At 40.3% G+C, this 14255-nt stretch overlaps 1 protein-coding gene across 1 annotated transcript in view; it reads right to left on the bottom strand.

Annotated features, from left to right (window-relative positions):
- Positions 1–322: 322 nt before the first annotated feature.
- Positions 323–14255, bottom strand: part of LOC139151066 (coiled-coil domain-containing protein 57-like) — a 41762-nt gene continuing 27829 nt past the window's right edge. The window contains exons 15-19 of the mRNA XM_070723593.1: positions 12843–12954; positions 11592–11740; positions 10946–11144; positions 1209–1406; positions 323–823 (exon numbers count right to left, since the gene is read on the bottom strand). Coding sequence (XP_070579694.1) covers positions 621–823; positions 1209–1406; positions 10946–11144; positions 11592–11740; positions 12843–12954 — 861 coding nt within the window. The 3' untranslated portion in view covers positions 323–620. The remainder of the gene's footprint in view (positions 824–1208; positions 1407–10945; positions 11145–11591; positions 11741–12842; positions 12955–14255) is intronic.

Consider the following 14255-nt stretch of genomic DNA (forward strand, 5'->3'; position numbering starts at 1 on the left):
TTTATTTTATAATGGGGACAAAAATAGACTTTGGCACTCAAAGGTTAATGTCACACTCATGGTTGAGACATGCCATTGTTGCTTTGAACCCTTTCATGACAAACAGTCTGATCTGAACCTATTATATCAATAGTTATCTTGGACCTGTTCAAAGGAAATAGTGTGAAAATTTTACCAAAGAAGAGAACAATGGTCTACAAATGTTCAGAGACACAAGAACCTGCTGTTGTATGCCATATAACTGACATGGGTTGTGTCCATTGGATGGTTTACACCTTTATATTGTTTCACAGTCTGACATCAACTGTTATAAATCTTAACTCTGAGTTTCCTCACTGTTGAATGCAACTGTACTGCTTCATTTTAATATACATGGTACCTTCATCAGGGATGTAGAAAATAGCCGGCAGCCGGCAAAAACAATCAGCTGTCAGCAAAAGTTTGCCAGCTGTGAAAATTTAGTTTTGGTAAAAAAAACAGGTCATTTTGGACAAACTTAATGTGCACATACAATACTTGTAGCCTCCTGTACTTTTATTTTTGCCACCTATGACAAATTTTCTACGTCTCTGCTTCATTCAAAGGATCAATGGAAAGTCTCTTCCCCCTCTTTGACTTTCCTAATCTTGCACATTGTAATTCCTGATTTTGGGTTTCTGAGGTCGTCTCTGGTATTTCCCTGCTGCCAGAGATGAGAGCTGTTGTTTGCCTGGCTTCTGTCTCCCAGACATTGCTGGTCTGCTGCCCTCTATGGTGAAGCCATCTGATGAAGGAGCTGTTCGGTTGTCAGGGATGCTTGGCCTCGGCTCGAAGGATCCTGATCCTGGATCAAATGATTGACAGCACAAATATATTTTCAATACAAGTGACCTCTCTCTATATCAGTTCTACTCAAATATTCAGATTCAAGACGCTTTTAAATTTGTGGTCATAATTGTATCCAGTGGTGTGTAGACAAAATCCACCTTATTAGATTTTTACAAAGTACACACGAGTAAAGACAATAACAAGGAAGTGATGTCAGATTCAACATAAAGTGAAACTACACTGAAAAAGAGCCATTGCTAGAGGGCGCTGTCTACACCCCAGAGGGGAGAGCGTAGAGAGCACCCTCAAGCTACTGATCTTTCAGTCTACAGTGAAACAATGTCACTTAAAATGTTGTAACTATGTTACAAATCTGCCATATAACATGGCATTTTATTTACCTGCAGTATTGTGTGGAAGGTGAACTGGTGGGGAGGGACTTCTCATGAACGTTGGACTCGGACTTGGTCCTTCATCAAGCATTCTCCAAAGGTCTTGTATTGAACCCTCTCCATAGGACGACAGACTCATCATAAGTGGGGAACCGGCTCGACCAGAGCCGATGGTACTCAGTGTGGCCTGCAGGTCTGGTTGTAAGGCTGTCAACATAATTTTATAAACACATGTTGTAATATCCATGGCAACATAGACTTGTTAATTTATGTGGGAGCAAATACAGGATAATGTAATTCACAGTGTATATACCAACTATTCTCACCACAGTAATGTCACAGAAATGCTAATGAGTTCAGCAATGCCAACTTGTCAACAGTACATGTACCTGAACAATTCAAAGTCTGTACACAAGATACAATCACTTTGTTCAAGCTGCAAAACTTAATTGGTCAAGGAGTTGTTTTAATCAGTGTGTATCAGCGATTTTAACAACATTAACACAGCAGGGCTGGATGTAGTCTTGTATACGTTAAATCAGCAAAATGCTCTCAGTTACACAACACAGCCACTCAACACTCGTCAGACAAAGAAACATAAACAAATCACCACACTTTGCAATGTCAATGCTATGTTTCTTTGTTTCTTCTTTTTTCCCTGATCAAAGATGAATTACAATGTAGCTGGTGTTTGAATACATAGTATACTTGGTTTACTATTCGTAAAACCAGCAGCTACATTGTAATTCATCAGGAATAAAGAAAAACACATTGCAAAGTGTGGTGATTTGTTTATGTTTCTCTGTCTGACTTGTGTGGAGTGGCCCTGGTGTGGGGTAAGCGTAATTCACGTGCCACGTGCCGCGCTCCGCGTGCCGCGAGCCCAGAGCCAAAGTTCACGATAGCATGTTAAGCTAGAAATAGGTGCATTTACACTCCAATTTAATTCATTGATTCATTTTCATGGATAAATCAACATTAGGGCTTCAACGCCGCCTTCTAATGCATGAACCGGCGACCAGCAAATGTGTGTTTTGCGAATTCTACATCAAGGGGCGTATGCAGAAAGGGACTCGAGAGAAATTATAGGGAGGGAGGGCCAGTAGTTTTCAAAATCACACTGCAAGTAAAATACTAACATTAAAAATTGATCAATCAAAATTCTGTACATTATTTTGTAGACCATATGTTAAGGTTGCTATATTACCCCCTGTTGTGTTGTGTAACTGAGAACATGTAGCTTATTAAATGTAAACAAGACCATATCAAGCCCTGCTCTGTTAATGTTGTAAAAATTGCTGATGCCTTGGCCAATTATTGTAAGTTTTGCAGCTTGATCGAATTTGATTGTAATGCTTCATTAAAAGTAAAAACTACATTGTAATTTCATTCAATTTCAAAGTTTTAACATATTCTCACCAAAATCTCAAATCCATACAGAATTTTTTTAAAACCACGCTTGCCTGGTGTTTGACAAACGTTTTAGTATAATTCAATCAAATTTCATGCCAGTTTAATTAAAATTAAGTGAATTCATGAGGTTCAAAATATTTATTATGGAGACTAAAAAGCACAAAAGAGCTACATAAATGATACAAAGTCATGTTCAAGGAAAAACATCTATTGCATTGCCAGTATTATATATTATTGCCTGAATACATGGATTTATGTGCCCGACACAGTACTGTAGATTTCCCATAATTCATTGCGATTTGTATCCTCAGAGATACCCGAGTGAAGCCTACCATGTCTCCCATGTGTAGACAAATTCACAGACTATTATCAAAATTTTGAAAACGTACTTTTATGTACACCATTCTCTCAATTGTCATTTTAAATAATTTAGAAAATTATGCATAATTGAGAGAGGAGATAGCATTTTTGTGAAATTTGCCAGAGATTGTGTCCTCAGCCATACAGAATAATGTGATGGAAAGTAGGGAGACTAGTTGCACCTGTTTTATGAAACAAAAGGATATTGATTTTTTGCAATGGAAGTGACAAAAGAAATTTGCATGCTAAGTTTTCTCAGAGAATGACCCCTTCAGTTCATCATAACTTGCTGCCCAAAAGTATGGCATTTGTAGTACCTACAGAATGTGACTTTTATGGTTGTTTAGTGGTTATTTGGAAACTTTCACTGAAATATCTAAACGTACTTTTACTAGATATTATTTAAAAATTATTCTGATGCTGCACACTAGTGCTTACATGCAGAACTGAAAAAGTTTTTAGAAAAGTAACCTTCAAGGATACAAATCAAAGAGAATTGTGGGTAATTATTGTACTGTGCCCGAGAGCAGGTGACAATTTGCCCAATGCCAGGAGGGCAAATTGTCTCCTGCTGCAAGGGTACATAAACCCATGTCTTCAGCCAATAATATTTTAGTTACATGCAGGGCATTCTCAATGAATTTTAGCATTATCGATAACCACAGGGAAAGACACTAAGGGTTGTCCGATTGCCCGGGGCAAGTGAAAGTCGCGTTCGGGCAAGTGAAATAAAATTTCCCGCGGTTCGTTGTATAGCGGGAAATGCTTGTCTGAACGTCGTAGTGACAGCCAATCAGAGCTAAGGCGTCTGTTGGTCACGTGTTTAGGGGTATTTAACGTAAGCCAGGTGTTTAGGCTGACCATTCTAGGCCAGCACTCACTGCTTGTGCAGCCACTTTCAGTATTCTCGTCATTTTTCTTCGCTAACGGAATTTGAGACATGGCAGCATCCGATTTGTCAGGTTTGAGGACTTAATCCAAAGCAAGTTTCAGAAGCCGTGTCCCAAAAGAGCACTCAACTTTTGGGTGATCTGAGAAGTTGATGACTTCTCGGCTTGATTCGCTCAAGAACGATCTAACTGCTAATCAGAAACTTCTAGCTGACACTCAGTTAACAGCGGTCAGAGATATGAAGAATTCGGAGGCTCCGTCCTTCCGTAAGAAGTACTGTGAGGAGCAATTTAAGTACAACCAGAGAGTTGCCGACAAAATGGATGAAGCTGCTCGTCAGTTGGACGAAATCAAAAGTGATCATCCTAATCTACAAGCGGCGAAAGTTCAGATTGCGGAAGGTAGGAAGCTGGTGGGTCATAGACAGAAATTGATTCGTTTGGCGGATAATGAAGACTTGGGTTGGCGAGTGGTTAACGAATATGAAACCCACGAACTTGCGGAGGACTCCGATGACGAAAAGAGGATCTACAAGGCAGTTGCTCGGCGCAGAGGAAATACAAGGAGGAATCCAGGAAGCGTCGAAACAAGAAAAGTTTCTATCTCGGAAACCGATGGAATCCGTATTCGGAGTCTGCATCAACGTCTACCCGAGCCGGAGGGGCGTCTAAGGCGTCGCTTGATCAGGGCGGTTATAGGAAACCTGGCACGTGTTTCGCATGTGGGAAATCAGGTCATTGGCGCTCAGAGTGCCCGTTGGTACAGGAAGCCAATAAGATAAGTACCACCTTTTCTCAAAATGAGGTTAGTCGTACATGTAGTGACTTTTCGTTTTTTTCTGGGTTTTCAATTGCCGCCTTGAATTTCGCAGATGACGGTGAACCGTTCGGTAGCGTGGTAGCCAACTCTGATGTAGATTCGTTAACGAACTTTCTGTTTTAGTTAACGAGTTAAAGTGTACGGACGTTATTGCCGGGGCACACAATGATAAGGACGTACAGGCTGCCCTGTCTGAAGTTACGGTAAGTCCGGTTGGAAGGCTGAAAACAGCTTCAGCGTTTTGGAAATCAGCTGGGGCCAACTCTTATGTATTGGATGTTATTCGCAATGGGTACAAGTTACCTTTGAAGGATGTTCCCGGTAAAGTATTTCTGGACAACAATAGGTCTGCTAAGAGACACGCTGATTTCGTCGAAGCAGAATTGGGTAAGTTATTAGCTAAGGGCTGTGTTGCAGAGGTTGACAGCGTGCCTCGTGTTGTGAATCCTTTGACGGTAGCAGTGAACAAGGTAGGTAAGAAACGATTGGTGCTTGACTGCAGGCACGTAAACTTGTTTTTGTACAAGTTCAAGTTTCGGTTAGAGGGCGTAGATATTGCTCGACAGATGTTCGGAAAGGGTACACACCTTTTTTCTTTTGATATAAAGTCCGCTTATCATCATATTGAAATTTTTGGCGGACATTGGCAGTATCTCGGCTTTGCCTGGTCAATTGACGGTGTGCTACGTTACTTTGTTTTCAAAGTTTTGCCGTTTGGGATTTCCACAGCGCCGTATATCTTCACCAAGTTACCCGTACCATGGTGAATTGGTGGAGGAGTCAGGGTATCAAGGTAATTATGTATATTGATGATGGCATTGGGGGCGATGCAGGCATGGATGGCGCTTGCCAGGCAAGTGCGCAGGTAAGGGATGATGTCGGGAAGTTTGGTTTCCTGCTAGCTCCAGAAAAGTGTCAATGGCAACCCCAGGTCATAGTGGGATGGTTAGGTCACATATTAGATATGATCCAGGGAATGATTTTCGTGTCCGACGACCGAATTAGCAATCTAGAAGGGAAACTGAAAGGCGTTATCCAAGCTATTGCTTCAGGTAAGACGTGTTTTCGGGCAAGGGATCTTGCTGCTATCATTGGTCATATCATCTCTATGCAAGGGGGAATAGGACCGCTTGTACGTCTCCGTTCACGTTATATGTATACTTGCCTTGAGCAAAAAGCTGGTTGGGACTCTATTGTTGTCGTCAATAGTTTAGTTTTAGACGAGATGATATTCTGGTTGAAGAATGTACGTGAAATGAACGGGACGGCGCTGATTGGCAGTAGCGACCATGCTATGCGCGCATTAGTGACGCATCAACTGTTGGTTACGGTGGGTATATTGTGAACGTTGGGCAAAGTGAAACCATGGGTCGGTGGTCGACTATGGAAAGCCTGAAAAGTTCTACATGGCGAGAGCTTGAGGCTGTGTATCGCGTTATGCGGAATAACGAGAATTGCCTAAAAGGGCAAAGCGTGCAATGGTGCACTGATAACCAGAATGTGGTTCGTATACTGCGAGCAGGCAGTTGCGTGTCAGAGTTGCAGGAGCTGGCACTGAAAATATATGATCTTTGTCGAACATTGCAGTTAGACATGCTGCCAGAGTGGGTACCGAGGGAACACAATAGGTACGCCGATTGTCTGAGTAGGCGCACAGACCCTGATGACTGGGGTGTACAGGTAAGTGTGTTCAAGGCCCTGGATAATGAGTGGGGTCCTTACTCGGTGGATAGATTTGCCACTGATTACAATGCCAAGTGTGCAAGATTTAATTCTTTGTATTGGTGTCCGGGTACGGAAGCAGTGGATGCTTTTTCGCAGAACTGGGGTTCGGACAATAATTGGTTGGTCCCGCCACCGGACTTAATTCTCAGAACACTTACAAAATTAGAATCTGACAGGGCTGAGGGGACGATCGTATGTCCTCGCTGGACGTCTGCTCCATTTTGGCCCTTGTTATGCCCTAATAACGGTAAGTTCGCAGTTTTCGTGAAGGAAGTTCGAGTGTTGCCTAAAGTTGGCATAATTAGCAAAGGCAGGGGCGATAATGGCATTTTCGATGGCAGAGTTTTAGCTTTTAATTTGCTTGCAATGCATATTTGGTTTGATGGGTCATGACGGGCGTTGGCCTTTGATATTAGATAAACATCCGATGAATATTCCTCACTTTCGGATGTTTTCATTTATATTGCAGGGTCAAACTTAAAGGAAGGCGTCACTACGGTTGCAGATAGCCACAAGGTCAACAGTGACGGCCTTCAAAATGAAGACTTGCGAAGACTTGCAGGGAAACTACCCCATTATTTATTGCAGTCGAGAAGCGACAGAACAGTGAAAAAATATTTTGCCTATTTTCAGAAATGGACGAATTTTATTTGTTCTCGTGGAGAGGGAGCTCTTCGGCAATCCCATCCACGTGGCTTTGTTCGTCACACACCTGTTGGAAACTCAGGCTTCAGCTGCAGTTATTTGCAGCCACGTGTACAGTATCAAATGGGCTCATACGGTAGCAGGTCATTCTGATCCTACAACACATCCATTCATTGTGAATTTAATGGAAACTGCAAAGCGTATCCGTCAACCGACGAGATCCCGGAGGGACCCAGTCACAGTGTCGGAAGTCCGTGCCCTTTGCGAGAAATATAAGAACAGTACAGACGTTTTAGTTTTACGTGATTTGTGTATGATTTGTTATGTTTTTCTGTTTTTTGCGTTTTGATGAAGCAAGCAATTTACGTTGTTGCGACGTTAGAGTCGAATTCGATCATTAAGTGTGTGTATTTTGCATAGCAAAACTGACCAGTACCGTCAGGGTGATAGTGTAGTTATTGCTAAGATTTCTCCGTTGCTTGCCCTCACGCTATGTTACAAAGGTATGCGTCTGCTGCTGCAATTGATTTTTTAAGTACTGATTTTCTATTTAAGCCCATTGTTCATTGCAAGTCTGGTAGGGGGTTAATTCGGCAAAACAAAAAACTGAGCTATACACGGGCTCGGGAAACCATTGTTGGTCGGTTGCAGGAAGTTTGCGGTCTTGACCGGCGCCTGGGTTTGCATTCATTGAGGGCTGGGGGTGCCACAGCGGCGGCCAATGCTGACGTTGGTGATAGATGCTGGAAGCGTCATGGTCGTTGGAAGTCCGACACGGCCAAAGATGGTTACGTTGTTGATTCTCTTGCTCATCGGCTTCAGGTGACCAAAAAGTTAGGCTTGTAGCAATTTATTGGGGGGGGGGGGGGGGGGGCGTTTCCCTTCCCGTTCTTTAGTTTTTCTACGTGACGGCGTCTGGCAACCTACCATTATTATGGGTATTTGTGTGTAGGCAGTGTGAGCGTGCGAACGTAGTTAAGACATAAAATTTCCCGCGGTTCGTTGTATAGCGGGAAATGCTTGTCTGAACGTCGTAGTGACAGCCAATCAGAGCTAAGGCGTCTGTTGGTCACGTGTTTAGGGGTATTTAACGTAAGCCAGGTGTTTAGGCTGACCATTCTAGGCCAGCACTCACTGCTTGTGCAGCCACTTTCAAAATTAGGTGTTATTGATGATGCAGAGTTATGGAATTTTAAAAATATTTTGAGTTTGCATTTAATGTCGACAAGTAAGGATGACACCCGAATCCTCCCCTAAGCGCATTTGACATAGCGTCGGGTACAGGTTTCCAGGATTTTTTCAAATATACGTTTGTTTTTTTGTCTGGTTTTTTCCTGGGCGGTCTTGTGCGCTGGAAAGGGGCGTTGTACTGTTATGTATTTTTTCCCCAGAAAGTACTTTCTGTCTGTAATGCTCGACACAGTTTTTGTTTTGTGGAATAAAGGAGACCGGTGGCACTCGGTGACGGCGTCTGGCAACCTACCATTATTATGGGTATTTGTGTGTAGGCAGTGTGAGCGTGCGAACTAGTTAAGACCTCCGATGCCACTTGCCCGACGGGACAAGTGAAAAAAATAATTACCTAAAATCGAATTCACGAGAGCGATTTTCTGGCGAGGGAACACGGACTTAAACAACAAAAAATAATCATATTATGTCATTGTGAACATTTCCATAAGATTTTTCATAAAATTGCATGAAGAATTGATGAAAAGAATCATAAAATCGCTTCCAATAAAATGCAGTTCAAACAATACCACCGGTTAAATACCGTACGCTGATTTTGCATATGAAAAAGCTGTTCAGCTGGTGGAGCGTACGTTCACCAAAGTTCATTGCATTGACTGTGAGGTTACGGTGTCTCACAATATGTCGATACGGTAAAAAAAACAAAACACACAGCGGTTTTTGTGCTTTGTATGAGCGTTTATAATAAGGTAAAAATAAAGTCCAGTGGTGAAAAATCACCACAAAAAATGGGACTTTTACTAAAACGTACTCTTCAATGTTAACTTGTTGAGTGACAGTGAGTGGCATCCTGGCAAGACCGCATGCAATGAAAGTCATGAGCAAGCTTAGGTGTCAACGGGTCCAGTCTTTGAATTTTCAATGAACATTGACTTAATTTTCAGGTCAATAAGCCAAAAGTTACTTGTCCGTGGCAACCAATCTCTCTGTTTGTGAATTTTCCCATTCTAAAATGACTGTCAAGAAGCAATTGGATCGAATTTGACATCGAGAAATTCAACTTCCAAAATACATAAACACCGACGCCTTAAGTTGTTGGTTTAAATTCTATTTAGTCTGCGCATGGGCGATAAAGACCACCTAGGTTATTAGAAAAATATAGGATACTGGTATATAGTGCAATGGTAATCCAAACTTCATAGGGCTGGTGTATGATATAAGCGCAATAAAAACATGACAAAAAGTACATTATTTTTCAGAAGTTTCAAAACATACCTTTATAGCTACAGATTTTAGATAAGTTAAAACTTTTAACTGCAAAAATACCTTGAAGGTACAATTGAAATGGCTGTTATTATTTGTACATTAAGCCCCAAGAAAGTAAACATACAAACATATGAACTATTAGAATTTTTTTCTATGAATATGAAAGCCCCACTAGCTGTAAATCTTGAAATTTGTTGATCTAAAAAAGGCTTCCTATTTTCTGTGGTTTTCTTTAAATTCTACCCATTTACAGGATATAGTCTTTTACTGCTTTACAAAACATTCATTATTGAAAAATTGGACAAGTAAATTTACATTTTAACCATTATTTTGATTGCCCGCCATACTACAAAGAAAACAAAGCATATGTGTCCCAGTTGAAAATATTCAACACTATGCATTCCATTGGACTACTCTGTTGTTTCCTAGAATATTCAAATGATATATGCACGGTGTACACTGTTTTTGCTATATTTGCATGGGGTGCCATTTTACGTTTGGGCACACATTTATTTATTTCTTGTTCAAAATTGCACATGCAGTCTCACTGCAGTCTCACTCAATACTTGTATTCCAACCCCTCAAAGAGCATATTCCCAAAAACTTGTTTTAGTTCAGAAGTAAAATCACATAAAGAATGCTAAAAGATACAGCTAGTAGGGCTCTAATAATTAATTGATACAAATGAGCCGTCCAGCACTCTTAGAAGTATGAGGAGAACCCTATGAGAATGTCTGACATTTTCTCATGATAACATGATAATTTTCAAAATAAAGTGGTGTGAAATGAAAAACCAATGTTTTAGCTTTTTTCAAACATGTAAATTATACTGGGCAAGTGGTTTTCTAATTCGGGCAAGTGAACTGAACCCCCCACTTGCCCGAAGGGCAAGTGGATAAAAAAATAAGTGTCTTTCCCTGAACCATCAAGCAGATTTAATGAAAGTCAAAATAGCGGTGCGTTCTCCGGCCCGCTAACTCCCCGAATGTTCCTATTCAAATCAGCGCACTGATTTGCACTCACATCAAGGCATGTAATAAATGTGGTTGCATGCCAGCTACAATTTTTATATGAAAAGGAAAAATTAAAACACAATTGCGACCTAATATCATTTTGTTTCGGCCAATAGGATTTACCGGTACTCAAAATTTTATTTTACTCATTTACAGCTACATGAAAATACTTCCTTGCACTGACAGCAAATTATTTGGTACATGTATGAGTGATTAATTTAATAAGCACACCCTAAAGTGTTAGTGGAGTGACAAACATATAAATGCTTGACTGCTGAGGGTGGTATTTCAAATGTGGGCTCTACTGTATTATTAAAATATTTAAGTACCAATACAATACCATTTTGTGATAAAGAGATGCTTTCTAAAAAATATGAAGCTTGATATGAGAAGTTTCAAATTATTCAAAAGTGATCTTTGACTCACCTGGCCTTGGCTGTCTGGTGATTTGTTGTCTTTGAATGTCATCACTGTGCATGGGTTGATGAACTACAGGTCTATCCTGATGCATTGTGGGTCTTTCCTGGTGCATTATGGGTCTTTCCTTGGGCTTGGTGGGTCTTTCCTCATCACCTGCTCCTCTCTCAAAGTCCATCTCTTTGTCTCTCTGAGCAAACTTCAGTTCCTGCAGAAAAGTACACCAGAACAATGCAGGGAATTTCAGCAACATTTACTAATATAAAGCTCAGAGAAATGCAGCTTAGCGAGTTACTGAAAATTTTACATTCTCTTTCTTTACTTCATTTTGCTGGAGTTAAGTTATTTGCGACTGGTGACATACCTATGTGTGTGGATCTACATAAAGAAATAAAAGGTGAAGATGCAAATAAACAAACAATAAAACAACATCATCACATCTACAAACAACTGATCTCTAAGATTTGTTGAAGTTGTCACAAAAATAAGTAATACGTCGTCTGATTTATCACATTCTTCTTTGTCATGTCTGGACAAAAACAGCTCAAAGGATTTCTTTGCAAAATTGCATTGATTCCAGAGCAGGCATGCAGAAATGTTTTGTAAAAATTCTGTGATAGCAAATGGTATACGCGACAATTTATACTGACATTACCTGTTTTGTAATTTCGTATTGCAGTCTTTCAAGATCACTGAGTTTAGTCTGGTAATGTTCAGCCAGTTGTCCCCCCGCGGTCACAGTTGGTTTCTGCTCTTGTAAAGACGTTGGATGATGTGGTATCGGTGGGGATGTTGGTCTTCTGCCTGTACATCAGGGTTGGACAGGTTACAAGGGAGAAAATATTGGTGAGATGGTGTATGGTTTGGATAGTCGATAGAATCATAATTTGTTCACTATAAACCATATTTATTAACCTGTATTTATTTCCCACCAAAATTTCAGTGCAATAAGTTTTATGAACTCTTCTGTAATTTTTCTGATAATTTTGGACCAAATAAATACAACATTTCATTGGCCACAGTTTTTATCAAAATTTTGGCAAAATCTGACAACAACTGACTTGGGTATATTTTCTGTTTTTATATTATATTACAATCTAACAACGCTGCATTGTTGCGAAATTTATCAAAATATATTTTCTATGCAATGAAAAAACATGTAAATTCATCTTCACAGTGATGTAAACATTTATCAATTAATAGTCATGTAATATTCAATGGCTGATTTGCAAGATTTTCTTACACAGCTGCCTCTTCAAGAGAATTTTCACTTATTTTTGTGTACATCAAGGCTGGTGGCCTACTGTATGTGAATAAATGATGATAATAAAAAATTTTTTATAAGGGTGACAAAAAATGAATTAAGCGCTCAAAGGGCTGGTGTTAGATTGAAACTATTACACAGACAACACTGAAAAGTGGAAAGATTGCAGTATAACATTCGCGTTCTTCAAAAGGGGAAAGGCCAATTCTCATGTAACCTGAGTTTCAATGGTGTGATAGGAAAATTACACTCCCACTGAAACAACTATGAAAGTCCAAAGACTACAGTATTTTGGATCAGATGTTGAAAGCAAGTATTTGGAAACAAAAGAGAGTGACAGGCTTCATTACTAAGGTTTGCAAGCACCCATGGATGACAGGAACTTGAGCTAATCATCAGCTAAATATCATATCAGATATGGGAAAATAAACTCAAGTTTATTCCTGTGTGTATGATGGTTCTAAACTTACGGTACAGGGGATGAAAGCCTAAATCACAATTGTTTATAGCAATATTTCACTTATGAATTCCAGCAAACTGCAGTATCTGGTGTATGATTTCTATCAATGACTGTTAAGCAGGGGTATTGGAAGACCTACTTTGAGTTTACAAATCTGGACATGAGACCTAGATCTTATTCACCTGTGTATTTGATCAGTTCAGATCTCAGTTTATTTCCAAGTTCAATGAGATGTTGACGTTCCTTGGCTAACTGGGTGATGTGTCTGGCGGCAGTCCTTAGTTTGGCTTGCATCTGTGAGCAGGTGAGAAATAAGACATGTGTCACCATTTTTAAAGGCCAACTTTCAAAGCTGTCTTGGGTAATACTGCCATGATAATACAATCATGAAGCAATGGATTATACATCTAGAAATGATGGCGTTGGGATGTGTTGGAAAGGTCAAACTGTGAAGGAAAACAATTCTGTAGGCTGTGCACATACTCAGAAATATACATTTGGTAGGTTTTCATGTGATGGTGACAACAAAGTTTATCTATAATTGGTCTATTGCCTCTATCAGGTTTGTTCCTTGATTCAATTCTCCTTGTCTTCCATCTTATGAATTCCTGGACATCTCCTACTTTGTACAGTTTATCAAACGTGTGCTGATGTGCAAGTTTGACCTCCTGTGGTCATGTTGAAAGCTGAGAGAATCCAGCAGTTAAACCGGTGTGTGGGGTATATAAGGCCACCAACTGATTGAAAATTCATAATAGCCCTTGAGTGTCAACTGGTAACAGCAAAGTAGACCGCTCTGTGAAAATCAGCCTCAACGATTCTCAAACAAAAATTACTGGCATACCATAAGCATAGGCTGTTTCATAAACACCAAGGCCATACAGGCCATCATTCACAAAGCTTTTTAAAATTATGACGATTAGGGGAAAAAATTGCTTTCAGAACAAAGGAATGGCCCCTAGGAAACAGTCGTTCCATGATTCAAACAATTGTCAATCATTCAGTGACATGCAGAGGTGTAAAGTGGTCAAACATTTGCTGTGCATACGAGAACAATTAGAATGTCAACAAACCGTGTGTACGCTTAGAGCAAGGAGCTAGTTAGTTGTATCAGCGTGCAAAGGATGAAAACTTTGTGTTGTCACAGACTCTTTTTTGTGTCTATTATGCCATTCATACACAGGCCATTAAAACGCCTCTGAAACGGTTCTGGGCCAATACTGGCACAGAAAGTTATGTGTGGACACTCCGAAGTGGTTATGATGAAGCGTCTCAGATTTGAGACGGTTTAGTCGGCCCGACCTGAGCCGTTGTAGGAATTAACTCTATCTGCAAATCGGACCGAGCCGCTTCAGAGGCATTTTAAACGCCCGAACGTGACAGGTATTTGTAACATCAACAAACAACAACCAACATACAATATTCACTTTGGTCATGACTGCCGAACACAGCTCTACATCTCGTGGAAATAACTGGTCAGACGACGAAATAAGTTTGCTGATCTGAGTCTGGACAGGCGAAAGCATTCAAAGAATGCTAAAGAGAAGGTGTCGCCACAGCCTCGTGTACAAAAAAATTGCAGAAAAAGCTCTACA

The sequence above is a fragment of the Ptychodera flava genome, chromosome 15 (genome assembly GCF_041260155.1).
Source record: "Ptychodera flava strain L36383 chromosome 15, AS_Pfla_20210202, whole genome shotgun sequence".
Lineage (NCBI taxonomy): Eukaryota > Metazoa > Hemichordata > Enteropneusta > Ptychoderidae > Ptychodera > Ptychodera flava.